Source organism: Prunus dulcis, chromosome 5, assembly GCF_902201215.1.
Source record: "Prunus dulcis chromosome 5, ALMONDv2, whole genome shotgun sequence".
Lineage (NCBI taxonomy): Eukaryota > Viridiplantae > Streptophyta > Magnoliopsida > Rosales > Rosaceae > Prunus > Prunus dulcis.
In genome coordinates this window covers 9,364,596-9,392,566 of record NC_047654.1, presented here as the reverse complement: position 1 = coordinate 9,392,566, position 27,971 = coordinate 9,364,596, and the positions used below count along the sequence as shown (strand labels likewise).

Sequence of the window (27,971 nt, the reverse complement as noted above, 5' to 3'; positions counted from 1 at the left end):
AACTTCAACATATCCATAAAGCAATGATGATGAAGGAAGAAGTGCAACTAGCACAAGAAGAAAATAATTCAAAAGAATGCATGAAGTGCCTCACCCATGCCAAAAGAAGAAAGGAAAAGAAGAAAACAATAAGAAATTGAATTCACATGCTTGTAAGGTGTCATCCACTCCAAAGAAGCTCAAATTCAATGCATATTATCTAAAAAGAGGATGAAAGTCACAAGGAAAAGAAGAAAAAGAGAAAACAATTCAACAATGGAATTGATTCCAACCACACTAACATAGGCAAGATGAAGTGGGAGTTAGGTATTGCATTAAAACAGGAATGATGGTGTTGGAATACATCATGATGTTTCTCCTTCTTTGCCCTATAAATAGAGAAGACTTCAAGCTTCAAAACACACACCAAGCTCACAATCTTCTCTTGAGCTCTCTCTCCTTTCTCCAATTCTTCTAGTTCTAAATTTCTGTTTTAGTTTTATTTTATGGGAAACTAACTCCCTAGCTAAGGCTAGGGAGAAAGCTTTTAATATGAGTGTGTAATTTTTATTAGTTTGATCCAAACTTAAGCTTTAATGTGAATTTGTAGTTTTTGTTCAAATGGGATTTGTAGTTTTCTTTTTAATTAATTGATGAGTGTTTGATAATCTATTTCATGGGTTCAATCATGTTTTTCCCATTGTGTAGTAAAAATTTTCATGCTTTTAAAAGATGAGATAATTACTAGGATTAATAGAATTTCGATGAAGATTATTTTTCGATAGTTTGTTGCCAATGGTACAAGTTATGCTTAGAATACTTCTAAAGGAAATTAAAAAGAGCTTTAATTATTTTGAACAACTACAATGAAAAATATTTTGTGGATCAAATTAATAAGAGTTGCATGCTTATGTTAAAGTTATCCTTGGTGGTTCTGTTCGTAACAATTTTGCAGCAACATGATTTGTTATTCGAGATTTTGAGTCATGTCTTACTAGCTGGTGCCAAGAATATTGGAGATGGCGTAAAGTTTTAGTGGAAGGGGATTCCAAGATTATTATTGACTGTATCACTCGGAAACCAAGCACTTTGAAGCATTAAACTTCTAGTTAAGGACGTCCACTTGCTTAGCTCTTTTTGTGAGTCTCCTTTAGGAACATGGGCTGCCTTTAAGTTATTCACTTCCCTTTTATTTTGACCTTTTTTGGGCTTGGGTGCTCTCGTGATTTTTGCTTATAATTTTTTTTATCTTAAAAAAAACGAACTTTAAAACAGTGGGTTTAAATTGGCGCTTAATTATCCAAATTTACCAAAATACCCTCTTGTGTAAATAGGAATTCACATTTTTTAAAAATAAGTTTAGTATGATAAGGGTCTCTTAACAATCATAAAGATTAGGCAAAAAGCCGTAACTAAACATGTGCCCCTCACGTGGAGAGACATTTTGGTCCAATATTTGCATCAAAGATAGCAATCCCAAACCGTTTTTCACATAAGCACTTCATTGGGTACCAAAAGAGACAATTAAGTTCAGAAAAAGTACCAAAACATGCATCTGTTTGCATATAATCACACTCTCAGAGCTTTCTGCAATGACCTGCAAAGCTGCAACACAAACCATCTTCGATTAGTATAGTTGGAAACAACAGCTACATGCATAAAACTGCAGAATGAGATGACAAATGCAAGATCATTTTTCTATGTTTGGGCAATTTGGGTATTTTAATGGATGTTTTCGCAAATACGCAACGACGATCGGGATTTATGTCATTTCAGTAGAATGAATTGTGAGTTTTGGCTCTATCTTTCCCACAGGTTGCCATCCCATATTCAAAGACTTCATACCTGCTTGCATTTGAGGAATGAGAGAACATACTCAGTTTTCCTAACTTGCCTCCTTTTTCTTTGTAAGAAATACTGAAATTTATCATCTTAAGAATCATGAGAATTTAGCATCTCAGAGTCGTATGTGTGATCTTCATGATCAGTCAGATATCAAGTTATCGTCACATCCACAGAGTGACAGTTGAAGAATCCAAGCAAACAGATAAATCTGAATCCTATTCCAGGTTCATGGCATTTCTCCAAAGAAGCTCCAGAGGGATCCAGCAGCAGAGATGAGATCGGCGCCCTCAAAGGCGTGTTTCTCTACAAGAAGTTCCACAGGGACCAAACCCTCTTCACAACTGATCAGGCCTCTTGCAATCAAGTGTATTATTCAGTCACACAAATACTTTTATCAGTTTCTAGTGTAAATCAAAATTTATTTATTTATTTTTTGTACTCAGTCTCATAGATCCAGTTGGGAAAGAATGTGAGCAACTCTAGTCTATGAACAAGGTGCAAGTCTGTAAACAGTTTTTGATTGAATGGTAAAAAAATTTATTACACATGTTCTCAAGAGGGGCTGCATTATGTGGTGAATATCTTAGTTGAAGAAATAGATAATATACTGATCTGAATAATCTTGACATTTTCTTATCACTAAATAAATATTATAGTTCAAAGAAAAAAGTCAGAACCTACAAAGCAAGTTCTTGCAGAAAAGGTTTTCAAAGTACAAGAGATGACCAACTAACTTAATTACATCACAAACTAGTAGTATGTGTGTACTTATAAAGCACCTGTAATGTTGTATATAACAAGTCAACATGCAAACACCATCTAATTGATTTTGTCCTGGGTGGTGGGGCACAGTTTTGGCTCTTCTGGAGTATAAAATAATTGAAACTTAAAATATTCATAATCTGTTTGCATATTTATGTGTGTGTTTGTTTTTCCATATGAGGTCAAACAATAGATTTGGAAGGATTCTCTGATGTAACTTCCATGTTAGAAGAAAACAAATGGGAAGGTAGAAATTTTTTAAGTACATATGCCAATGCAATGTATATAAAATTAGTTTCTTTTATTCATCCTGAAAGCACAAAGAAGATTAGTGTTACAAGCAACCCAGCTTTGTGGAAGTTTGAGTGATCAGAATGATATAGATCCCTCACAAAGAATTTTCCTCTAAATGCAAGTGATGATTTGAAATCATACCAGAAATATTATAAATAAAATATACAGATCCTACTGTATGGTAAACACTTTTACCTCTTATGATCTCTAAGGATTGGACTGATTAGATTGCTTGAATTTTGAACAGAGGATTTTTCAAGATGGATTGAGTGCCCGGTAGATGGTTCTGAGTCACACCAATACATTGCACACTTTTCCGTTTAGACAAGATAGACAGAGCTTCCAACCAAATAGATTGCTCTATTCATACATTATAAGATTTAGTACTCTTCATAGATTCCGTGGTTTAGACAAACAGGGGAAACAAACCTCAAAGAAGTTTCGCTACATAATCTCACTGCCGACTGGATCAACTGAAAAATGAAGCGAAAGTGTTTTCCGAGTGATTTTATCAAACTTAGACTTCCATATCTGCAATTTTGTAAAATTTCCAAATATTAATGAAATGTCGGCCGACTGCAATGGAGACAAATCTAAGAGCTATAATTCCAAAATGTGTCTGCACCTCAAATTAGGCAAGAATCAAACTCTATACTAGCTGGTATAAAATATTGGGAAGGATGTTGCTTCCAACCTCTCCTTTTCAGAATATAGGTATGATACATCTTCTACTTCAGATTCGTAATCCGCATTAGTCAATCCCTGTTTATGTACATTAAATGTCAGACCAATAAATTGAGAAAAATACTAAACTATTCAAAGGAAAGTTGATAAAGCAGAAACTAAAGAAATGGAAGCCTAAAGCACAGAGTGTTGGTGTTTTCATGTCAGGGCATACATGGCAGTAAGGCACTACATGCTCATTGAGTACTTGCAAGTAGAAAGGGTTCTCGTAAAACTTCCCAATGTCTTCTTTTCTCTTGGAAACGCATGTAGACAGCATGTATATACTTGTCGATATTTTCATTGCAGATACGTCCTATAAATGTGATCGAACATATAAGGCCATGTTTTAATTAAAATCAGACAACAGAAAAACGATTAAACTGAAACAAGTATTTGAGTTTCGAAAGTTTGAGACAGCATTGTTTTGACAATTGATTTATACAAGTAAAGCTCACCTAATGATACTGCAAGAATGCCTCGCATTTGATACTGGGTTGTATAAAGAAAATCCAGCATTTCCTTCTCTTCCTCGTCAGATAAATCCTCCTTTGCTTTCAGTAGGCATATGTGATCAACGACCTTTCTGAGTAAAATGGAAATTAGAGAAATGTTATATTGCGCGTGCCAGATTGGGGAACCATATCCAATAAGTATTCAACTAATAAAACGAACTTAAACACAAAATTATAAATGTTGCTTTGTGCTTACCATTCACCTCATAACATGAGAAGGATCACATTTTCTGACCACATTAACAACTGAATATAACAACTAATGCAACAAGTAACGCCCCTCGGCTACATCACATGGTTAGCTAAAGTGTTACAAAAATGCAGCATTAACCCAAAGAGAAAATACAAAAGAATGCAACTTTCAGATATGGTAAAGCCAATCTCAAAGTTATACAAGTTAAAATGCAAAACCCCAAATTGGGTAAAATTACATTTATGTCTACCTCTTAAATTTATTCGTCAAAGAAAATGAAAAAAGTTGGAAGAGCAATGCACATTGAGGCTTGAGCTCTGCTCCTCCGCAGCCGAAACTGTCACTCCCCGATTCATTTTCCTCCCCAACCACTCATAAAATATTCACTGAATTAAAAGAAATATATATCCAAAGAATGAAATTCGTATTACCGTTAAAAGGGGCACGGCGGGAGACGATTGGTAAACGGCGGTGAGGGTTTCTGAGTACGGAGCACTGAGATTGAATGAGCTTGCTTTACTATATGTGGATCTCTCTGACTCTGAGTGTGATTTTATATCAATCAAGAATAAGGAGGACGATCTCCTCCAGTACAAAATGTGTGGACAAGGGTAAAAACCGAACTTTAAAATTGCCGCTTAGTTATTCACATTTACCAAAATACCCTCTTGTGTAATATGAATTCACATTTTCTTAAAATAAGTTTAGTTTACCATAGTGGTAAGCTAGCCCCCTCGCCCCTCATGGTCACCTCTTCGACACCCAATACTGTCAATATCCAGGAATTATAAACGTTTAACCTCTTTTTTAGTGGAGATTGAGGGCTAGACCAAACAGTAATGTGCCTTAAAACTTCCGATTTTAATTTTTGTTTGGAGATCTACTTATTAATCTCGCATATATAGCTACAAGCACACAAATTTAAAACCCAATCATATTGTTTAATATTTCATCATATCATATTTAATTTACAACATGAAGTTCCGATCGACAAGTTGAGGAGGATATACTTGCATTAAGGAGGATATATGATGAGAAAACCTAAATACTTAACGCATATTACCATACTTTTGACTTGTACATTAATTCGAATATGAAATTGTGGTCTAAAAAATGTATGATATGGAAAAAAAATAATTATATAAAATGAGTATATATCCACCTTCAGCCATGGCAAAAGTGTTCATTGTACAAAATATATGGCAAATACTTAAGAGCACACTACGTCAAATACAAGAGCACAAGAAGGAGCTTCAACGAAAGAAAATAGTTTGAAACAGAAAACAAAAACCAAAAAGACATTCAAGTCACAAATTAACAATAAAAACAAGAAGCCACAAAAGGAGCTTTTCACTGTCGACAAGTTGGCATAACCCAAATTTCTGGTTGCTTAGTCCTCGCCAACAGGGTCATAGCAGTTGTCGTGTAAGGCTTTGAAATGCTTTGAGTTTTGATGTTATACACGCCAAAATCTTCAAGTACCCAAGACGAACGTTGATAATCTGAGGTGAAGTATATGCAGTTGGGCTGACATCCTGGCAATTTTGAAGCCAAAACAAACATGGAAGAATTATCACCCAAAAAAAGGGCAGCATCATCCAAGGTTTCTTTCTCAATCAACTCATGCTTATCAAAATTTAGTTCGAAAATTTCAAATTTAAATGTGACAGCCTTCTCATCTGGCCAATTACCTTCCCAAATTTTATACCTTTTCACGATCAAAAACCCTTTCTCATTGGAATCCACAATATATGTCTTGTTAGCGCGGCTTTGTGAACCAAACCCTTCCATAGGTGTCAAGCTTCCCCACTTTACTTCCAATTCACTTATAATTTCAGAAAGTTCAATTGTATCCCGAGCATCAAAACTTAAAATTCTATCATCATTATATAGAGCATAAAATTTATCTCCAAGGTGAACAACTTCATGAAATCGTCGGAATTCGTAATAATTCGGAATATACGACCACTCTGTGTCTTTACCAGGTCTGATAACAGCGAAATTAGAAAAAAATCCGTATATGACCGTAACAATAAAATCATGTGCATTTAAAATTGGGTCTGCTGAAATTGTAGCCTTATACACATGATAATCGGGTTCTCTAAAGTCGTACTTACGCGCTAGTGGAGGAAGGCGAATGATTGAATTTTCTTTCTCTTTACATCCTTCAACCATAGAGAATGGATTCATTAAGGTCACAACGAAGTTCTCATCCAGAGTTATTAGCCATCCTTTTGAAGACCCACATAATCGCTTACTCGGAAGTCTTAATTGTAAATCAAGAACCTTATTATTCATGACGTTATATAAGTTCCATGTATCTTCTTTGTCACTAGAAATTAAGAGCATTGGAGCTGTGTGTCGACTTTGGCTCCGACTATTCTTTGCTACACCATTCCATGTCTTACAAACAACACTAAATGCCAAATAGTCTGAAATTGATTCTAATCTCTCTAAAACTAGATCTAATAGGTCCTTAGGCAAATTTTCCCAATCTGAAAAGACAAACGGGAAAAATTGAATTAGACAGATGAAGAACAGAAAGTTCAACAAACTCAATTATTCCCAATTTGAAAAGACAAACGGGTAAAACCAGACTGAGCCATAGCTAAAACGCCTCCAAAATAGAAAAAATTGGAATATCATTACAGCAAAATTTTAGATTAAAAGAAAGATATATAAGTAATAGAAAAACAAGAATAATTTCTTGGAAAAGACATACCTGAATCCATAGCTGTTTTCTTTTTGGGGTTTCCCGACGAATCCATAGCTTTTCTCTTTTTGTTTTTTTCCCATGAATCCATAGCTTTCAAGACTATAAGAAAAAGTTTTTATTTGTATTTAATTTTGGTGAGAAAACGTAGAAGAAGACTCAAGATTGAAGATTGAAGACTGAAGATTGAAGGTTTTCTCTCCTTATATAGATAACGGATGCGTAGTCTCCAATTAGAATTAGGAAACAGATTACCCGTTTACTCTAATAAATATTCTGTCGCATTTAATGAGAATAAGTCTAATGTTTTTTTCCTTGCCTTTTTTTGTCCAAGGTCTAATTTAATGTTCAATAATTCTGTTTGATATGTGGACATTGTCTACTGCCACGTCATTTTTCAGCCCACCCTGGGAGTAGTTTTTCTGGCGGAGAAAAAAATATGAGAAAATTAGGGAGTAGTGCTTCATTGGGGAAGTATGATGTGAAGATTATTAAGAGGGTGCCCCTAATTCATTAGATGAGGAGAGTGATTTTGCGCAGCAGGTTGAGTCGATAAGGTACGAGCATAGTAAGAAAAATGCTGCTGGAAATGGAGGAGGGGAGGATAGGGAACTGGAGGAGACAATTCTTAGTGGAAAGAGCTATGCATAATTATTGTGCTTTTGTTGGTTTTCTTAGATTACATTTGTGGACATGTTAAAATTTTAGTCTTTGATTAGTTAAATGTGTATGTGCCCATTGGTGATCCGGTTGCTTTTCGGTTCTTGGCAGATTTGATGAGTTTGCTATACTCCATTGACAGTCAAGGCACTGACTTCTGCTGGCGAATTTTCTTGCAGACGTCCTAACCTCAAACAACTTGTTCTTCCACCCGGGAATGTCATAGCAGTGGCTGGATTTGAACAAGATATCAAGAATTAATTGGAAAGAGCTTGTGTCATTGGCTGTTCCTTGTCTTTATTTTTGCGCTGAATTCAAGAAGGTTACTGGTACTCATTGCAAGAACTTATCTGAGCTTAAAGTTAGTTTCCCTTTTGACATATATTTTGCAAAGGCCATGCCGCCTGCCTATACATCAAAACTTAAGGTCTTTTAAGTCTTCAGAGCATAATGGTGCACAATGAAGCTTTGGTTTTTATTTTGGACAAAATGGAACTTCTAGAAGTGCTGAATATATCTGCCTGCCTCCTTAAAGAGGACTCCGAATCTCCAGGCTCATTGTTGAACATAAACATCTCGACAAGTCAATCCTTGACCTCACGGCTCAAGATGTTTCTTTTTTGTCAGAGAGAGTCCTGCATAATGTAAGGGGCACCATTGCATGGTTGCATTTTGTGAGTGTAATAATGTCTGAACTATAAATGTGGACATGCTGTAAATAAAGCTTGCTTTTGTAGACTATTTCCTTTTGTTGCGGCAGATAGCTTGTGTTAGGCCTGAATACGTACGTCTATAAAGGTCTTTTCTTTTCTTTTTTTTCTGATGAACAAAGCAACCTTAGACATTTTCTGAGCTCCAGAAATTCAGGACTAGAAGGATCATCAATTGTAACTTTAGCTGTCCAAAAATTAAGGACAATTAGCAACTCTAGTATAATGTGATTTACGTACTTCTCCGATTGTGAATAACGTATTCTACAACAGTCATTTTGATTGTGTCTGGCTAGTACGCAATAGATTGCAAATTCAAGTCGTCACTCAATTTAATAATGTTCCTTGATAAGGACATTAATCGCATAATTTGCGTCTTCAATTGTGGTATTTCCAACTCTTCATAATCAAAAGAAAGCTTAGTAAAAGCATAAATTGCGTCTTCAAGTTGAAATGCCTAAGCGAAACTCCTTTCTGTTTGCTGTGCCTGTGTGCACCTTTTATTTTATTTTATTTTATATATAAAATGGGTGGACAAGGAAAAAAACCAGACTTTTAATTTGTGGGTTTTAAATTGGCGCTTAGCTATCCACATTTACCAAAATACCCTCTTGTGTAAATACGAATTCACATTTTCCTAACATAAGTTCAGTGTGATATTGGACTTAACAATCATAAAAATAGAAAAAAAGAATCATAAAGAATATAAATTAAATAGAAATAAAAATGTGTTGAGTTAAGGTATGGCCGATGCCTCTTAAAACTTCCACCTTCTTTTTTAGTGGAGATTAAGGGCAGCTAGACCAAACTAGTAATGTGCCATAAAACTTCCAACTTTAATTTTTGTTACAAGATATAGCTCGTCAGCTCTTCAGCTTTGATTAGTGGAAGCTGATGAAGATGGCTGAGTTTGTTTAGGAAGCTTGTCTAATGGACATTTTTCTATTGAATGTCATCATATATCATATCTCAACAAAATAATAAAACATTCCAGTCTTTTGGTTGTGTGGCTTGCATGAAATTGAATGCTGAAATGTATAAACTAACTGAAACGTAGGAGTAGAAATTTCAGGTTCCTAAATCATAGCATTTGATAAGAACAAATTCAATCCTCAAACTGGCATTTTGGAGCGAAAAACATAGGGGATATTTCAAGTACATTTTCGGGCTATCTTATACGTCTTCCAATATGTTTTGTACAATCTGCTTACATCCATAACATCTTGCAGACCTTTCACATAACAGCTTCACCTAACTTTTTAGGGTCTGGAAAATAGCTCTGGAAGATGGGCGTTTGTAAGCTTTGTCCTCTTGCTAATCTCGTGCTTCTTCTTCTTGGGTTTGGCTTTGTTAGGAATGCCTTGACTCTGAGCCAAGGCCCTCCTCTTTGCAGTATCCGTTGCCGGCTTCATCCCATTCTTTTGGAGTTCTTTCTCAATGTCAATCATATCACGAGGTAATTCAATCGACCTAAAGAGCACCTTTAGCTCATCATCAACATTCATCGCAGGCAACCTGGGGTCATTTGGATATGCTATGTCCTCTTGTGAATCAAAGTTTGAAAGCAGCCAGATGTCACCTGCAGCTTTCAAAGCCTAAAAAATAATTTTCCTTATTAATATTTTATTGTAAGAGACATAGTAATTCAGAAATTTATTCAGTTAATAATCTTTTACCTGCAAATCATCCATCACATTCGGGTATGCATCCTTGAGATCAATGACAGCTATGCCCTCTGGATATTTCCGTATTAAAGAACGAAGCTGGTTTTTATCCGTGACATTATGCTTGGACTACATATAAAAAAATACAAGTAAAAATACATCCTTCATGGATGTGATAAACAAAAAAGCTATCAATACTTCAATTGATAAAACACATGCTTGTCTACTGTAGCATGCAGATAGATACAATCCAAAGTTACCTTATAAGAGAAGCGCCTCCCATCATAATAAACTTTTGGGTTATTCCTCAGACTGTCAAAGACAGCTTTGTTAGCATTCGCATCAACATAACATGCTTCATTAATTTGCTCTGGCGTAAAGGCTTGCCTTGTCTGCAAAAATATGTAAACACAGAGATTCATAGTCACTAGATGGTCCTAGCAAAATTAGTAGGGGAAGGGAGGGAAGAGTAAAAGATGTTAAAAGGAGAGCACAAAACTACTCCAACTCAATTCCAGATTTGCTACCAATTTTAGCCCCTTTCTGATTACTCCAATTGAACCCGTCACGAATCTAAAATCTTCAACCACAAAACTGGTTCCAAACTATTAAAGTGGGATAGTATATATTCACCTAAGAGTTCAACATCATTATAAAAATATGAACACAAATTGCATCTGTATATAAAAATACATCTACAATTTTCCTTGCTGTGTATATCTCCAACACAAAACAAACACAAGTTTACAACTATGGGAACCTCAAAGTCATTTCCTTTCAGGCTTTAAAGTGCACACACCACTTTATTATGAACCATTGTGACTGATAAAACAATATAATAATCATTTACATTAAGGAAAGAATGGGAAATGTGGGTTTAGTTTGAACCTCCAACAGCAGGTCTATAACACGCTTGATCTGAGCTCCAACAGGGCCTTTCCGGATGCTATTAATGTGTTGGAGTCTCTCTGTATCATTTGAAAATTTGACAGCTGGAGGAGGAGCCCTAGCTGCTGCAGGAGCGGGTCTCGGAGCTGCCGCAGCCTTGGTAGAGGCAATGCTGGAAAGGGTTGTCTGGCACTTCTCTTGCTGCTTCTTAAATCTTTCTAAGCTTTCTTTTAGTGACATCTGCAATTAACAATGTGATGTAGGATATGGGTGAATTATAGCTTTATGTAGATTAGACGAAGTGAAACAAAGGAAAACAGAAAATAGAACAATAAAATAGGTCTGGAATCACTCATGTGGCTTCACACCAGACCTTGGCCCAGAACTCTCCAATCTCTAAACTTTAATCAATAACTCAACTTTGCATAAAGGATTACATGGGAGGGGTATTTATGGCAAACCAAAACCTAGAGACAATAGGATAAAAATCGCTTGCTAAAACAGAAATTCTAACCTAGATAAATTAGGGAACTAGAAATCCTACTGAAACTTGGAAAATAAATACTAGTGAAATCTGGAAAACTAAAATTCCAACCCAACCATAACGATAATGTTGGATTGGTTGATCGTTCCCCCTTCGTTGATAAACCTTAAAAGGTTTGTCATGGATGTCCGCATCACAAAGTCTACTTAGAATTCATCATATCTATCAACCAATATGGAAAAACAAATAAACAACTGCTGCAAAATCAAGTTCCTACAAGATTTCAAATTGGGAACTCTTTATTTAATCAGTTTAAGCTAGTAAACATGCTTTTATCAGAAACTTCCAATCTTTCATCCCCGCGCTCAAATCTAGAGGGCGATTAAGCTCCAAGTAGATAAAAAGTTGCTACAATTCTACACCTAGTTTGTCAGAAAATTCTCCCGTGTCCATGAACATACGCAGACCTAATCCAATTGAAATTTCTTGGATTATGCACAATTCCCAGTACGTGATTCATGAGAAATTAAACAAATGGAAATTTCATACTCTCGTTTACCGCGATGGCGTTGCTCTTGGCTGCGATAAGAGAGAGAGAGTCGAAGATCGACGATCAGAGGCTGAGAGAGTAGCGGTTGTTCGTTCGTTGTTTGTTGGGCGTGAGAGAATAAAAGCCCCTGCAATAACCCACCACTTTGTTTAAATAGTAAAACAATAAGGCACCGGAAAAAGAAAAAAAAATAAAATATAGTGGGCCCACTGAACTGGGTTAAGATTTAATAATGGGCCTAGCATGCATTTACAACTTTACTAGCCCAAATATGGGTGTTCGAAATTCAATCTAATTTGTCTGAATAATAAACTAATTTAATTAATGAACTCTTATCCAGAAAATAACAAGCTTAAAAGTATATGTTTCTTCTGTACACACACATACCGTTACCATATAGTTTTATATTAAATATCATACCTAATTTTTTTTTTTTTTTTTTTCTATAAATGATATAAGTTAGAAAGGAATCGAACACAAAATCTTCTGTCTAATAATAACTACTCTTAATTACTTGAGTTACAATCCTCTTATCTTTTTATAACTAATGTTTACCCCCTTTATGGGAGGGTTTCTATTTTTGCTATAGAGGATAAATTCTCCCCTCCTACTTTGCACCCTCCAGCAACTTCGAAGTTGTGTACACCTAAGAAACACAAGGCAAACCTTCATCACACGAACAGTCTCCACAACTCGTGCAACGATTAAACTAAGGCAGGTATCGGCTAATGTTACAAATTACAATTCATCCCGCAGTCATCCAACCAATCAAACTTCTTTTTTTTTTTTTTTTTTTTTTTTTGGGGTGAAAATCCAACCAATCAAACTTCATTAACAACTATGACATTTTTGTGGAGTGAGTGGGACTCGAACCTTTCTCTAGCCTTTTTGCAGCACCCCAAAAGTCGAACACAGAGAGCACCACATCATCCAAGACTGCAAATCCAAAACCAACCCGTGGATGTTTTTTATTTTTTTTTTATTTTTTGGGTTTTATTACCGCTACTAAAAGTGTACGAGTCATAAAAGCGATGGCTCGTCTTGGACAAACAGTATTGTATTTTGGAAAATCGAATGTATCGTCCTAATCTAGCAAGCTAAGCTTGGACCAACCCAAAGACTGGAGCGAGAGAAAGCGAGAGATTTATGGTTCACGAACACGTGTGCCCAGATTGACTCCGGTCCAATCCACAAGCACTAATATATGTATTACTTCTCATTAAACTTTCACGTCCGTCTACTTGTTAGAGAGAGAAAGCAAGGCAAGACAAACCAAACACAACACAGAGAGCCTCAAAGGTACAAATTTTGATCGCCGAACACCTCTAAGATTCCGGCGATTCCTCACCGGAAGCTTCATATTCCAGCCAAATGGTCGCCAAGAGCTCGCCGGACTGGCTACCCGCCGGCTGGGCAGTCCAATTTAGAGTGCAGAAGACCGGTCGCAAAATTGAGGTAACATTTTCTTCTCTTTCGTGCTTCTGCCTAGGGTTTCGTTTACTAGCACTCAATCTTGGTTTTGGGTTATTTAGTTTTTCAATTGGTTCAGTTGTGTTAGCTTGTGGTTGTTGTTGAGTAACTGACTGCTGACTGAGCCACCATGATGGGAGTGCTTGTGGTTTTGGTTGTGTTAATTTGGCCCATTGTGCTCTGATTAGCTTCATGCAAGTCTTATATTCTAGTTGCATGTTAGATTCACTTGCCCTTGATGATGCTGGTGATATGTGAGTGTTTCTGTGTGTGTGTGAAATGTGGGCCTGGTTGATGAAAAGGGGTTGCATGCTGGTGTTGTTGCATGATTGCATTGGTTTGTAGTTAATAAATTTTGCATTTTGAGGAGTTTCAGAAGGTTTCTGTTTTGGAATAAGTGAAATTGACTTAAAATGCTCTGTTTTAGGAGTTTACTGGCTTCACGACAATAATCTAGTTCGTAAAGGAAGCTTTTGTTGTATTAGTGATTTTGGAATCTGTATGTCTTTCTCTCTGCATAAGTTTAATAATAAGATTTAGACAGTAGGTGGTGCATGAGGTGTTGTTGACTGATATTGTTGCACATAAATGACAGTATAGAGTTGGTTTAGATGCAAGCATGAGTTGTGACTCACTAAACTCACTTTTATGATTTCCTCTGTTGATGTGTGACATAATTCTTGAACTGGAAGCAGGTGCAAAATGACTGTTCTGAGAGAAATGTTGGAATCTGAACCAAAATGGAAATCTTATTACTATGTTCGAGGAACAATTTTTAACATTTTCCTTTTCCTTTCCAGTGACCTAATTGAGCAATACAGTTAGAAAAGTATGTCAACTTGGAAACAGAATAAATAATTACTGTCGATGTGTATTAAAACAGGAAATATATTAGTGAACTAATACAGAAAGTTTAGAATCAAAATATCCTGTCATGGTTCTATCACTAAGCTCATAATCACGTTCGCATTTGCAGTTTTATACCAATTTGGAAACTGGGAAAAACTTCTTTTCTAAGGATGATGTTATGTGCCATATCAAAATGGCAAGCACCAAAGGTGGAAATCCTCAGCCAACTACTCTGCACAACCAACACCACTCAGAAAAAATTCCTTCTCAAGTGAGTCTTTTATTTTTGGGCTTTGTCGAAACCATTTTCTAGATTCTTCTATTTATTGGGTCTTGTTTGTTATCGACAGCTTGTAGGGAACACAACGGAATATCCTGAATGGTTACCCAAGGGTTGGAAAGTGGAGGTGAGAACGCGAAAGACTGGTGTGCATGTTGGAAAAGAATATAAGGTATCTTTTGTGTGCTTTTTGAATAATAGTTTTGGTATATTTCTGTTGTCATCTTTTGAATTTATACTCGTCACCTTTTTTTTCCCTTTTGGTATAAAGTCATCACTAGTGGTTGCCTCCTTTTTAATTTTACAAGGAACTCCTTGGTTCTTAATAATTGACATTTAGCTTGTATTCCGAAATGCATGGTTGGCCTGGCACCTTGATATGCATCTGTGATATGTCATCGCTCAATATTTATGACTGTATTAATTACTCATTGCAATTTAATTGGAAAATATATATCAAATATGTACCGTCCTAAATTTTCCCATAGAGTATGCTGGCATGGTTGGCCGTATAACAATGCTATAGTTTCTTTAATCAATATATGGGTAACATTATATTTGATATAAGATGATAAACTCTTACTTTAACCAAGTAGTGATTTATTCCCTTTCATGGCATAGGTTAGAAATAAGTTTAAGTGGTTTTGAAAGGATTCTAGGTGTTTAACCTTTTTGAAATTGATTTTTCATCTAAGATTTATTACTGAACTTGGTCGGGTATGGTGCGACTCTTGTCTTTAGTGGGAACAGTTCATTAAATCCTTAGCCAAGATTTTAGTACGATAGAATTCTAGCAATTGTTTGTTTCTTTGCCATGTCTGGCATAATTATTCCATCAATAAACTGTAATATCTTCTTTCTTCAACTATAACTGTATCTACTTTTTTGTCTTTCATATCAAGAAGGAAATGAACGGGTCTGTCTGATGTTACAGAATTACTCCTTTAACTTTACTGTTGATTTGATAATGGATTGTGAAGAAACTTTCAGAGATCTTTCTCAGTATGTGTTGACTCCAGCAATACATATTTCTCTTTATTTCTTATATAATTGTATTCCGATTGCAGTGTTACATTGATCCCTCAACAGAATGTAGTTTCTATTCCAAGCCAGAGGTGTTTCGGTATCTCAAAACTGTAAAGCGCAAGAGCTGCAAGTCCAGAAATCTCAAAACTGTAAACCACAAGAGATGCATGATAAAAAAGAAGACTGTCTCGCCCTTGCAAAGTGCAAACAAAGTTTGTTCCCTTTGATATTCTCGTGCTTTAATTCCTTTTTGTTAATTGTTTGGATGGGGACAAGGATACTAAAAATGCTTCGAAACAAAATCTTCAGCCGTAGGTGCATCAAAATGTTTTACTATGCGATTCATGCTTTAAAATATTTTCTCATTTAGAGAAACTATGCGATTCATGAACTGAAATCTTGAATCCAGAAGAAATCATAATCTAACTACAATCTAGTAGAGAACACTTAGCACCTTTTGTGATGTAATGTTCTAAAGGGTCAAAGTTTACCATTTTCGACCTTTTTCCTAGAATCATGTTTCATTTCTTTAAAGGGTAGGAACTTTAAGATGAAAATTGGTTTTTTAAACTCCCTCATAGAAAACAAAGCATAGCAAGTGAGCTTCATGGAACCACTACAAGTTTTTATTGCATGACATACTGAAGCTGCAGAATGATTGCATTTTCTGTTTAGGGATTTCATGTTATTACAGTTGTTTAATCAGGCCTGATGCTAATTGTTGATGCATAATTTAGGTTGATGTTGAGAAGCATAATGTGGAGGATTTACCATCAGGGTGGACAAAAGAGATCAAAGTTAAAAGGGTTGCAAATCGACTTAGAAGAGACCCGGTATAAAATCAATTTCTTCGATACTTATTCCAGTTTATGTCAGTTCTGCTCCCAACCCCGGGCTCTCTCTATCTCTCCCCACGCATGCACGTGTATGCGTGCCTTCATAAACAGCCCTGCTTTAGGAATAATTCCAACTAATTGTCTTTTATTCCAATAAGTTCTGTACTTAAAGATTTTATGTTGATTTTTAGTGGCTCCCACCTTTTTACAGTATTACACAGATCCAGTCAGTGGATATGTATTCCGCTCCAAAAATGCTGTTATGCATTATTTAGAGACTGGAGAGATAAGCAGACATGCTTTTAAACCCAAGAATAAGTGCACCAATGAGCTGACATTGATTAATGATGAAAGCCACGAAATTACAGTAAGTGCAAGTTCCTACTTCTTATTTTTCATCATCAATGCTCTCTTGGGTTTGTATATGATTGTTTTTTAGTACAATTACCAACAATTTTTCTTTAATGGTTTTCTTGATGATCTCAGTTTGGAAATCGTACCATGTAGAAATTCAGAATAAGTATTGGCGTATCCCTTAAAAAATTTAGTATTTTAACCCATGGTTACTTGAATGACAATTGACCATGCCACATAAGCTGTGGTGTATAATTAGCATGGGAAAAAACATAATGAAGTTTGAAGTGATATTCTTTATTTCACTCTATTTTGAAACACTTTGAAAACTTGACTGAAATATGTTCCAAACTAAAGCAGAGAGGACTTGGTGAAATTTGGGCTAACTAATGTGTTCTGTGTATTGCTCTGATACTTTTTAGTTGCATAGCATAGTGGTGCTGAATTCGTGAACAAATTGCATCTGTCAGTCCCAGAAAGAATTACAACTCTTGCACTTATGTAGCAGTGACAACTTTCTTGCATTGTGGGGTTTCCATTTTCAATGTTATTGTTTTTCTTGATTTTTCTCAGAACATAGTTTGTGCTTTGGCTTGCATTCTTCAATGTTTTTTCTGTAAACATTCTTCGATGTTTTTAGTACTCCCCATTTTACAAATGGTAGAATTTCCCCATCTGTAAATAAAGCTGATGGATTACCTTTCACCCTTTTTTTTTCTCTTCTGTTTCTCATCTCTAAAAGGGTTAAAAGGTATTCAGTAATTTATCTTTAATGAATACAAATATAAAACCAAGGAACTTCAAGTCAAAACTGATACCCCATTATAAGTTTATAACTATGACCGGATGGATGGTAGGCTTCTTAGCAGCCAATTTTTATGATTTTATCCGTTTTTTATTATATATGTGAACTTGGTATTTAAAGGATGAATTCGTTATTTTGATCATTCTTCGTTTGCTGTTATTTTAGCCATCATCTGCAACCAAAAGGCAAAAATTTAAGCACCCTGTCACCAGGCAACAGCATTATGAAGGTGAGAGGTCAATAGATGACATCATGATGAATGATTCTCTAACTTGAGAACGTATATTAGATTTGGTCCAAGTTATAAAGGGAAATGAAATCCCCTGGTATCTATCTAACTGCATTGTTCCCATTGTTGAACTTCCACTGCAGATAAAGGTAGTTCTGAAATTAGCTGCTTAGAACTACCAGAAACTGAAAGCTCCAACTTGCAAGACAAGAGGGTACCCACTGAAAGTGGAGTTGCTGTTGCTTTGACAGCTGATGTTGTCCAGGAGAAGCATTTACCAGAGGATATAGTTGAAGAATGTCCCAGAACTATGGAAGATTGTCCTCCAATCAGGTCATCACAGCCAAAACCTGAAGTTGCTGACATACATGAAGGCAAAAGGTCATTGCTCAAAGTTGAACATTCTGTGACAGATCCAGGGAAAATAATTTTGGCTGGAAATGAGCCTGTTTTGACTCCTGCTGCTGACACCCTGAATGAGAATAATTCACTTAAGATTGTGATGGAAAAAGGCAATGTCAGAATAACCCAAACAGGCTCGAGGAAATCAAAAAGCAAGGAAAAGCTTAACTTGCCTCGTCGGTCTTCAAAACGACTTGCTGGGCTTGGACCAGAGCAGGTAGCTAACTTGGTTTCCAGTGAACAAGCTCATCAAGTTGTAAGAAAGTGTAGTAAAAGTGATGGCAGTCAAGATGCAGTTTTGGCTTCAGATGCACATCAGCAGGTTGGGGCTGAATCAGAAGTAGTGGTTGCACATCATACTTCAACTGACATAAAATCTACATCACATGAGGAGGCATTGAATAAGGGCAGGATGCCACTTGATGACCAAATGGTTCCTAAAGAGCAACAACAAAAGCTGGAAAGTGAGAGAATGGATTCTGAGAAGCCAGAACCAGAGTTCTCCCTTCTGTTCGGCTCAGACCCATGCCTAGAATTTGCATTCAAAACGCTTACGGGGGAATTGCCAATAGCTGATACTGTGGATAATGAGCCTATTCTGAAACCTGCAGCTGATGTGCTGCAGAAAGAGAACTCACTTGAAAGTGAGATGGAAAAGAGCTGCAGCAGAAATACAAGGTTTAACAAATCCAAGAAAAATAAAGAAATTAAGTTGCCTCATCGATCTTCAAAACGGCTTGCTGGGGTTGAACCTGAGCTGCTGCCCAGTTCTATGTCCAGTGAACGAGCTCTTCGAAATGCAACTGGAAGGTCCAGTAAAAGTAAAGCCATCCAAGCTGTCAATTCAGCAGATGAAGCATCTCAGCTGCCTGAAGGTGGGCCAGAGACGAAATTTGCAAATTATCCTTGTACTACTACTATAGACACTTCAATACCAGAGCAGTCATCAAACAAGAGCGAGAATTTTCTTGAAGACCAAGCTATTCCTCAAGTGAAACCACAGAACTTTGAAACTGAGAAGGCAGCTATTGAGAATCCAGAGGCACAATTCTCTTTCCCTTTCATGGATTCTTGGTCTGACCCATGCCTAGATTTTGCATTCAAGACTCTTACAGGTGCAATACCAATAGAGGATGATTTGTTTCAGGGTTACTTCCAAGAAAAAATTGAAACCTCTCACAACCACAGAGATAGCTTGGCACTACCAGATTTTGGCTCACCCAGCTTTTTTCAAAGTGATATATTACCTCAGTTTGACGCACCAGAACAATCTATTTCAGGCCAACAATTACCAATGAATTCTTCGTTCCTGCCTTCAGGAAATGTGGGCATGTCAAATTGCAATGGGGTTGCTTCAAGCCAACAGTTATCCATGAATCCTTCATTCCTGCCTTCAGGAAATGTGAGCATGTCAAATTGCAACGGGGTTGCTTCAAGCCAACAGTTATCCATGAATCCTTCATTCCTGCCTTCAGGGAATGTGAGCATGTCAAATTGCAACGGGGTTGCTTCAAGCCATCAGTTATCCATGAATCCTTCATTCCTGCCTGCAGGAAATGTGAGCTTGTCAAATTGCAGTGGGGCCAGTTCAGGCCAACAGTTATCGATGAATTCTCCATTCCTACCTGCAGGGAACGTGAGCTTGTCGAATTGCGGCGGGGTTGATTCGCAGAAGCCTTGCTTAGGAGACAGTAAGGATTATCGTGGAAAGGTAAAGTCCTAGAAGAAAGGTAATTCCTATCTGTAATGGTACACAGGTTTCAGCAAGTTATACATTTTGAAACCTTGTAGCTGCATGTCTCCTGTGTTGTAGCAAAGAATTCCATCTGAATATAACATTTATTTTGTAAGTGGATATTTACCTTTACCTTTTTCCCGTATGTATTGACTAGCCAAGAGAAATATTTAAACTCTCAAGGGAGTCTTGCAAGTCAAAACTGCTGTAGTTCTTACCGACAGATAAAATGCATCATAGTGCTGTTAATGAAAATTTTCAGTTGAGTTTCTGATCATTTAAATGGATTTAGGCACCCCATTTTGTGCTTATCAGAAAGAAAATTATTGGCAAATAAACAAATGAAAGTTTATTATCACAAAGTATTAGCAACGGAACACTGGTATCTCCAAGTTGGTATTATTCTTCAAGAACAACAAAAAGGAAAAAAGAAAGGGAAAAAAAAAAAAAAAATCATATATGGTACTGGCATCGAGCAAAACTATTATTCTTCAGACAATCAGTCGCATGTGGACTGTTTCCTTCCACCATTTCACTCGTCTTCTTCTTCTTCATCACAGTCGCGATCTCCACTGCCATAGTCGCGATCTCCACTGCCAGGCTGAGAAAAACAGACAATACATATATTATATTTGAAAAAATATATATATATATATATACAATTATACGGAAAAAAAGGCATGGTTAATTACTACTTTAAAATATTATCGTAAATTTTGAAGCAGATTAAAGCAGCTTTTTACATGGTACAATTGCCTTGCATGATTATGATAATTTATTTTCGTTAATAATGCCCCATTTCTAATAAGTAAACATGTCCTTATAGTCTTAATTTTGTTATACATGTGTATAATTCAGGAGGGCTAACCGTATTAACTTACCAATATGTTAAAATTAATTCTATTTATACATATTAACTTATTAACAGATTAACGATTAACTATATATATCAATTAAGTGGACGAGGAAGAAAAAATACCTCAGGATTGAAAAAGAGGCCAATGGTAATTTCTCCTCTGACTTTGTCGTTCCTCATTACGTCGTATGGCGTTGCTGGCATTCTCCCTTCGCACCCGCTGTCGGTAACTATTGCATCCAGTGGAATTCTGCATGTACATTTTTAGTAATTTTTTTCAAGGAAACTAATAAGAGTGAAAAAAAAGAAAATTAATATCCACAAAGAAAATCTATAAGATTTCACAGTAAAAATAATTTAAATACACAAAAAACATGTAGGAAATTGAAACGAAAATCCTATGCTATTATATTATATAAGCGCATGTATAAAAACCTTTATGTGCTACTAAGTGATTCTCTTAATGAGGGCTAATTCTTATTTATTTTATTATAAAAAATTAATTCACAAGATTATGTTAGTATATAAAGCTTGAATTTTTTTTTTTTTTTTTTTCTTCATAAGAGGGAGCTACAAGTGCTTACGTTAATTCACCCACAGAATCATCAGTGCTACCAGAGTCTTCGTCATATAACTTCAATCTGAGTTCATCTTCAGCACCAGCAATTGTAAATAGAAAAGTTTCATTCCAATCTGGTTCAGACCCTTGACCTGCACAAACACTTTTTTTTTTTTCTTAATATTAATTTCACCTGGTATGTAATACAAGTGAATTAATGATTCATCATAATATACTTTTTTTAAAAATTCAAAATCATTTTGTTCTCATGTCCGGTAAAATATATGTATATGTTATATACAATCCCGTTCTAATGAGGGATTCCTTTTCACTATTCTCGAAAAGTTTTTCTCAGTAGGAGAAAAACCATCAATATGATCGGATGACTTAAACCATTTATCTTTTTAATAAGAACTCATTCAATGATAATCTTAACAAACAAAAAAAAAAAATCAACAAAATAAGAACTCTCTTTTTTTTTTTTTTTGTCGTCTAACTATAACACAATAAGTAGACAAACACAATATTTAGTATCAAACAATGAAATGATCATGACGATATAATCAAATAATCGAACTTACGACCGCATTAATTTGCATGTATGATTCCTAAATGAGGATTAAAAGCTAAATAATTCAGATCATTGAACCACACTGTGGAGTATCCCCAACAATTCGATCCCTTCATACTCTTCATCAAAGAATTGTAGATTCTTTTATTCTTTCTAAACTAGTTAAAATAAAGAGAGCTATGTAATGGCATTAAACTCAACATCATACTAAAAATTCAGGGAGACTAGAAACCCGACCGTTTGCCACCTGACTCTTTTTCTCCTGATCTTTGTAGGTGAATACGACATAAGGATCCATCATACCTACACGGATTCATATTAAATGTTGTCAGAAACATATTCTAATTCATAAGATCATCTCGCAAACCGATTATCATGCATGAAAAAGCCATGAACTGCATGCATGCTTAATTACCCATTGTATCCATGTTTTTAAGATCCTTAGCACCGACAAGTGTAACTTCAAGGGTTCCTCGAGGGGCCATTTTCAGAAAGGAAGGAACAAATTAATCCCAAGAGGGAAAAAGATGAGTGTGATGTCTTGATGAATATGAGCAAGAAGGTTTTGTGAGTGCAATCAAGTTGTGACACTTTTTTTTCTTGGACTTATCTCTTTAATGAATTATATAACTGGAAATAACTACGGATGAGGGCTGAAGAACCCGAAATACACACAGGATTATTGGACAAAGAGCATGCGTTCATTTGTAGCCGTGAAAACCAAGTCAAAGTAAGCCTCTGGAGCTAGTCCTGAGGGGATGGTCGAAAAAAAAGGTTTGGCTAGTAGATGTAACAAAAAACAAAGAAGAAGTCGAAATTCAAGGATATATGACAAGGAACTGCATACACACTGTGCGTCAATCGGATCTTGGCCATAGGTGCATGCTTATTTACATGGAGATTTAGGGCGAATCATGGATGGGTGAAGCTATGAGAATATAGGGTGTTAAGAAGAAATCAATAATTTGTTTTGAGTTAGTTGAATGTATGCAAACATCACATGAATTCACATTGGTTATAAGATAGAACCCTCGATCCTGCAAGCTTGGTTCACATTAATTCCACGTACCACAAATCCAACATGATCCTATAATACATTGGTGGCAAATATATCTGTGGCATATCGATCTGTTACATGTTAGGAATTTATTCAAATTATATCACGTGACATGTACAATCATTGAAACAAAATTCAACATATATAATGTAATTATAATTTGAGTGTGAATTCGTAATACAATATCGACATGTCATGTAATTTCCGAATCAAAACCGACCATGAGTCCTCAATGAGGCAACTGTCTTAGGCACTTAAATTGTTCAGTCCCAAATTAATGTTACCTCATTTAGTATATATTTTAATTTTGGCTAAATCAATTATCAAAATAAAAACCGAGCAATATATATCAAACCCATGACCCAAATACACAAAATAAATTTATTTATTTATATATTGGAGTAATATTTAAGTGATGATTTTTTTTCAATGTTTACATTATGTTTAAGCAACCTAGCCTAATCCAACCCATTTCCATGGTCAACCTTCCTCATCATTTAAGCTCATCTTCGAAACCTTAATATTTAAGTGAGGTTTTGATGCAATTATCAAGTTTCCATTTGGATTGCATTTTATTTGGTGCTTTCCTTCTCTATTTTGGATTGCATCAATTATGTTTGTGAGTAAAAAAAATTATATGAATCTGTAGTGCATGTAGGGTTAGAGTACACCTAGGCCCCATTAATATTTTGATGGTTTAAGGTCTTTAAGCTAAGCCTAAGGATATATCATACGATCCTCCTAGAACTAGAATAATTTTGGGGCGACGTAAGATTATTTTATGTTTGATTCGTTGACGATTTTTTAAAATCTTATCTTTATGTTTCATTATTTATATATTTCATTAAAATCCCATCAACCAATGCAATTGACATTGAATTCTATTTTAGATCAATCTCATATACTTTGAATTGTAAAAAATGGTCAACATTTTTTTACAAACTAACCGTACGTTTTGAACTGATAAAACAAGAAAAAAAAAAATTTATCAAATGTTTTTTTATTATAGGAAATTAATCAAATGTTTCTTAGCAGCTTCATTTAGCAAAGAATTACATAAGGACTAGTTATTTTGACAAATTGGAAGGCTTAATTGGACCAATCTATGTCTGTCGAAATCTTTCTTCTATGTGTCTTTGTGTCTTTTTTTTTTCTTTGGGTCGGCTGGCTATTTGATTCAGCCAAATGAAATAACAATGCTCAACCTCACAAGAGCCTAAAGGAACTTCTCAAAAATGGAATATGTACTGACTTTTTTTAATGGGAAATCACATATTATTAGCAATGGAACCCTTAAATCTCCTAAGCCAAGAGTGTACACTTGCATTTGAAGTACATAGAACTCCTAGCAACTCGACTCGTTCCATCAACCATAGCTGCTGGAGGACTCCTTCCATCCGCCTACGAAGTCCAAGTCCCGATCATTGTGTACCTAAGAACAATGCACAATTTGTTATTATGTTATAGAATGTAAAGTCTCACTTCGGAAATTCGAAATCTTTATAACATTTTGTAGTACCACTCCGTCCATTATCAATCGAGTTTAAATGTGCCGGCCGTAAACATAACAATGAAAGTAATTAATGGAAAAGAAAAAGAAAAACTACCGCAGGAGTGAAGGTGAGGCCAAGTTTAATCTCCCCATGGTACTTTTTGTTCCTTAGGACATTGTACTTCATTGGTGGTAGCTTCTTTTCCACAAAGAGAGTTTTCAGTGGAATACTGCAAATGATGATCAAACCAGAAAATAGTTTTGTCAAAATATATTTATATATGAGACAAATTAACAGAACTTGTTAATTGACTGGAAAATATTTTGCAGATTGGGGCTTCAACTTACGTTAATTCTCCCACAAAGTCATCCTTGCTTCCGGTGTCCTTGTCCATTATCATCACATGAAGTTCATTGACATCATCAGAGATGCCGAACACAAAGCTCTCATTCCATTCTGGATTGGACCCCATTGCTGCACAAACATTAAATTATATATTTTCAATATTAATTTGGGTTCTTATGTAAATTCGCCTAAACCCTATTTTACAATATAACTTTTATTATTATTATTATTATTATTTTTATAGTTAGATATTAAGAATATAGGCGAACTAGAAAACTGACCTGTTGCCACCGTGCTCTTTTTCTGCTGTTTTTTACAGGTGATGACGACATAAGGGTCCATTTTGCCTATATGCATTTTAATATCAAGCAAATGAAATTTCATTATATTCTTTCTTTCTTCCCCAAAATATATATATATATATATATATATATTTCATGGGTATAGCTTCACAAAGTAATGTAAATCAAATGGTTTCAGCAAAAGGGTCCAAAGAATAATAAAAAATTTGAACTTGTAAGATTATAGGATGTTCTCATAATACGTAATGTTACTGTCACATATAATAATTTCTCACAAAGAAGAATATTTGATGCATCAAAATTAGTAAACCCAAGAGACAGTCTGATCGAAAACTAATGATCAGCTAGCATGAAAATTTACAGAGACAACATGGGAAACAAAATTGAGAGCGAGGGAGAAATTTACCAAAAACCTCTGTGTTTTTAAGACCCTTGGCATTGACAAGGTTAACTTCAAGAGTTCCGCGAGGCATTTTGTCTATGAAAGGTAGAGATCCCAAGAGACAAACAACTGAAGGTATAAAATGTCCAGAGAGAAGCAAGCGCCCCCGAGAGAGAGAGACCAAGAAGGATTTGAGTTAATCTCTTTCCTTCTGGCGAGCTATAATATGCCAGAGATTAATGGTTATATATCTTCATCAATGGTTTCGGGCAAAGCAAACCAGGTCAAAGTGCATGGCTGGTGGATAACCAGGCCTTGTTTAGCGGGGTATGAGCAGGATGTCACACTTAAATTAGTATGTCTTGATTTAATTCATCTTTAAAAAAAGGCCCCCTTTTTCATTGATTATTGAAGTGGAATTATTTGCTCACTTGAGGGTGATGGTCCTCTTGTTTGCGAGCTTTTTGTGCAAACAAGTCTAACAGAACGTGCTAGTGAGCTTTTTCATTCATGTATTGCATCTTCCCCCTGATTCAAACTAACAAAGAAAAAGTCCAACAAATGCCAAGTACCCAGATATTACTGATTTCATTCATGCATTGCATCTTCAGCCTGCTGGACCAAGTTTCAACCTTAAGCACAAGTACCAATAAGTTTCCTAGAAAGCTCCTCCTCCACATTAACAATCGTAAGCCGAGCACTGGATCCAGATTCATAATGCTTCTTTTCTATCAGCAGAGTTCCATGCACCACCAACAACAAATATTGCATTGTCTCCACCAGCTTCTTCTCACTACATGGATGCAGGTAATGAGAAAACCCTCTCCCTTCTCAAGCATTCCTCTGCCTTCATCATGTAACTGTCCTCCAAAATCCATCTTGATGCCTCACGAGAATTTTTTTTTTTTTTTGGGTTGAAGATGCCTTACGAGAATAGTACTCACAAGCAGTCACCCTTTAAATAAATAAATAAATTCATTTCAACATTAATACGTGCAAGATTTGGAAGAGTAATTAAAAAAAAAGTTATTATTTTTTTAAATTCACTACTAAAAACAGAAACTACAATCCATTTTGTAATTCATTTTGTAACCAAAACTGACCAAACAAAAATTAACTCAACAAAATTGAAAAGCAACAAAAAGACAAAAGCCATGATCAAAGTTACTAAAATTAAGTCAAATGAACATATAGCTTCAAAATCAGATGGACTTCTTCTTAAAATCCAATCATCATTGGGACTTAAAAAATTCAACTTGAACAATCAAAAACTGCGCTGCAATTTCTGATCAAGTTGCAACTATACTAACAAAAATAAAAACAAAAGGCAAAGCCATCATGAAAAAAAAACAACTAAATAAAATTAAGAAGACATATCTGTTGATGACACAATTGTATAATTTTCTTTAACTTCAAAGAAACCAAAATGGACAAAATTGCCCTTGTTTATTTTTGAATTTCCTAAGGAATCCTTTACATGTGCATGTCATTGGTTTGAAAGTTGAGAGGTTTTTCTGTCTTTTTTGAAAAAGGTTTGACTATTTTTTAAAGTAAAAATTTTTTTATGGCTAAAACCTAAATTTACTAAAATAATTTAAATAAACTCACCCCCAAAAAACATGCCTGATCTTTCATATTTTGAATTCAAAGATGCACAAAAACATCAATTTAGAAAAAGCAATCCTGTCTGTCTATATTTGCGTTGGTCCTTAATGTGTAATAACGAGATTGGCTTGCCAATATAATATACTTTCAATATTCCTGGCCCAATTAAAAACCCAACCCAGCAGTCAAATCTCAAATGGCCACTAATGAGTACCCCGATCAGGGAAAAAAATTGGGAAATAGCCCAAAATGCCACTATTTTTATAATTGTAACTGAAAGGAGAAGAAGAAGAAGAAAAAGCAGCCATTGAGTGAGAGTTCTCAATTCCTTTAAACAACGAGTGGGTCTTTGCGGTATTCACTCAGGCTGCTCGGCTTTTTCTAGCCCAAGAGTCCAAGACTACATAAGCAATCACCGCCTTCACTTAGCTAAATTACCATTAAACACATGATTTTATTACCTCAGTTGGTGGGGATCGTTAATTATCCTCAATAGGGAGCAGGTGCAGTGTAATTAAGGGTTTGAATTATACCCACCGTTATACTAGTGTGAGAGACTTGACAAAAAACAAAGTTAATAAACCATCCATTTGATATTATGGCCCAGATTCCTCTATTGAGCTCAAATTCTTCTCTTTCTAACATGTACCAAATTTGTTGTTGGAGGCAAGAATGGGAGGTCCCCAAATTAAAGAATGACCACCAAATGTACACACTTATTATCAAGGGCGAGTGCGAAAAATGTCATTTCCCAAAATCTTATTTTCTTTTTTAACAATAGAGTTTGAACTTACTTCTATCATCATGCTATCTATCTCATGCCACTTGAATTAAG

The 27,971-nt window shown here is 35.6% G+C and overlaps 5 protein-coding genes and 1 long non-coding RNA gene across 7 annotated transcripts; 1 reads left to right on the top strand and 5 right to left on the bottom strand.

The window, feature by feature from the left end:
* Nucleotides 1–1,511: 1,511 nt before the first annotated feature.
* Nucleotides 1,512–3,916, bottom strand: LOC117628045. The gene is made up of 4 exons (XR_004585889.1): nt 3,779–3,916; nt 3,506–3,642; nt 3,310–3,411; nt 1,512–1,584 (listed from the first exon to the last, which is right to left on the bottom strand). It is a non-coding gene; the product is annotated as an uncharacterized LOC117628045 (long non-coding RNA).
* Nucleotides 3,917–5,661: 1,745 nt separating this feature from the next.
* Nucleotides 5,662–7,282, bottom strand: LOC117628989 (F-box protein At2g17036-like). The gene is made up of 2 exons (XM_034361524.1): nt 7,034–7,282; nt 5,662–6,806 (listed from the first exon to the last, which is right to left on the bottom strand). Exons 1-2 carry the CDS (start codon nt 7,113–7,115, stop codon nt 5,662–5,664), a joined length of 1,227 nt encoding a protein of 408 aa, XP_034217415.1. The 5' UTR covers nt 7,116–7,282.
* A 2,159-nt stretch (nt 7,283–9,441) lies between these two features.
* On the bottom strand, nt 9,442–12,106 carry LOC117629201 (transcription initiation factor IIE subunit beta-like). Of its 2 annotated transcripts, none has more exons than XM_034361712.1 (5): nt 11,980–12,106; nt 10,947–11,186; nt 10,319–10,450; nt 10,071–10,187; nt 9,442–9,989 (listed from the first exon to the last, which is right to left on the bottom strand). In XM_034361712.1, the coding sequence occupies exons 2-5, from the start codon at nt 11,184–11,186 to the stop codon at nt 9,654–9,656; spliced, it is 825 nt and encodes a 274-aa protein (XP_034217603.1). In that variant the 5' UTR covers nt 11,980–12,106; the 3' UTR covers nt 9,442–9,653. The 2 variants fall into 2 exon arrangements, with proteins under 2 accessions (XP_034217603.1, XP_034217604.1); XM_034361713.1 differs by having other exon boundaries at nt 11,990–12,104.
* Nucleotides 12,107–13,079: 973 nt separating this feature from the next.
* LOC117627479 (methyl-CpG-binding domain-containing protein 13-like) lies at nt 13,080–20,243 on the top strand. The gene is made up of 8 exons (XM_034359596.1): nt 13,080–13,435; nt 14,427–14,570; nt 14,650–14,751; nt 15,647–15,817; nt 16,343–16,438; nt 16,653–16,808; nt 17,766–17,829; nt 17,973–20,243. The coding sequence occupies exons 1-8, from the start codon at nt 13,352–13,354 to the stop codon at nt 19,952–19,954; spliced, it is 2,799 nt and encodes a 932-aa protein (XP_034215487.1). The 5' UTR covers nt 13,080–13,351; the 3' UTR covers nt 19,955–20,243.
* Nucleotides 20,244–20,292: 49 nt separating this feature from the next.
* Nucleotides 20,293–22,557, bottom strand: LOC117627481 (elicitor-responsive protein 3-like). Its single transcript, XM_034359597.1, has 5 exons — nt 22,368–22,557; nt 22,190–22,255; nt 21,407–21,533; nt 20,946–21,072; nt 20,293–20,567 (listed from the first exon to the last, which is right to left on the bottom strand). The coding sequence occupies exons 1-5, from the start codon at nt 22,435–22,437 to the stop codon at nt 20,499–20,501; spliced, it is 459 nt and encodes a 152-aa protein (XP_034215488.1). The 5' UTR covers nt 22,438–22,557; the 3' UTR covers nt 20,293–20,498.
* Nucleotides 22,558–24,119: 1,562 nt separating this feature from the next.
* On the bottom strand, nt 24,120–25,744 carry LOC117628113 (elicitor-responsive protein 3-like). Its single transcript, XM_034360480.1, has 5 exons — nt 25,556–25,744; nt 25,129–25,194; nt 24,850–24,976; nt 24,617–24,731; nt 24,120–24,441 (listed from the first exon to the last, which is right to left on the bottom strand). The coding sequence occupies exons 1-5, from the start codon at nt 25,620–25,622 to the stop codon at nt 24,376–24,378; spliced, it is 441 nt and encodes a 146-aa protein (XP_034216371.1). The 5' UTR covers nt 25,623–25,744; the 3' UTR covers nt 24,120–24,375.
* Between the last annotated feature and the right edge of the window lie 2,227 nt (nt 25,745–27,971).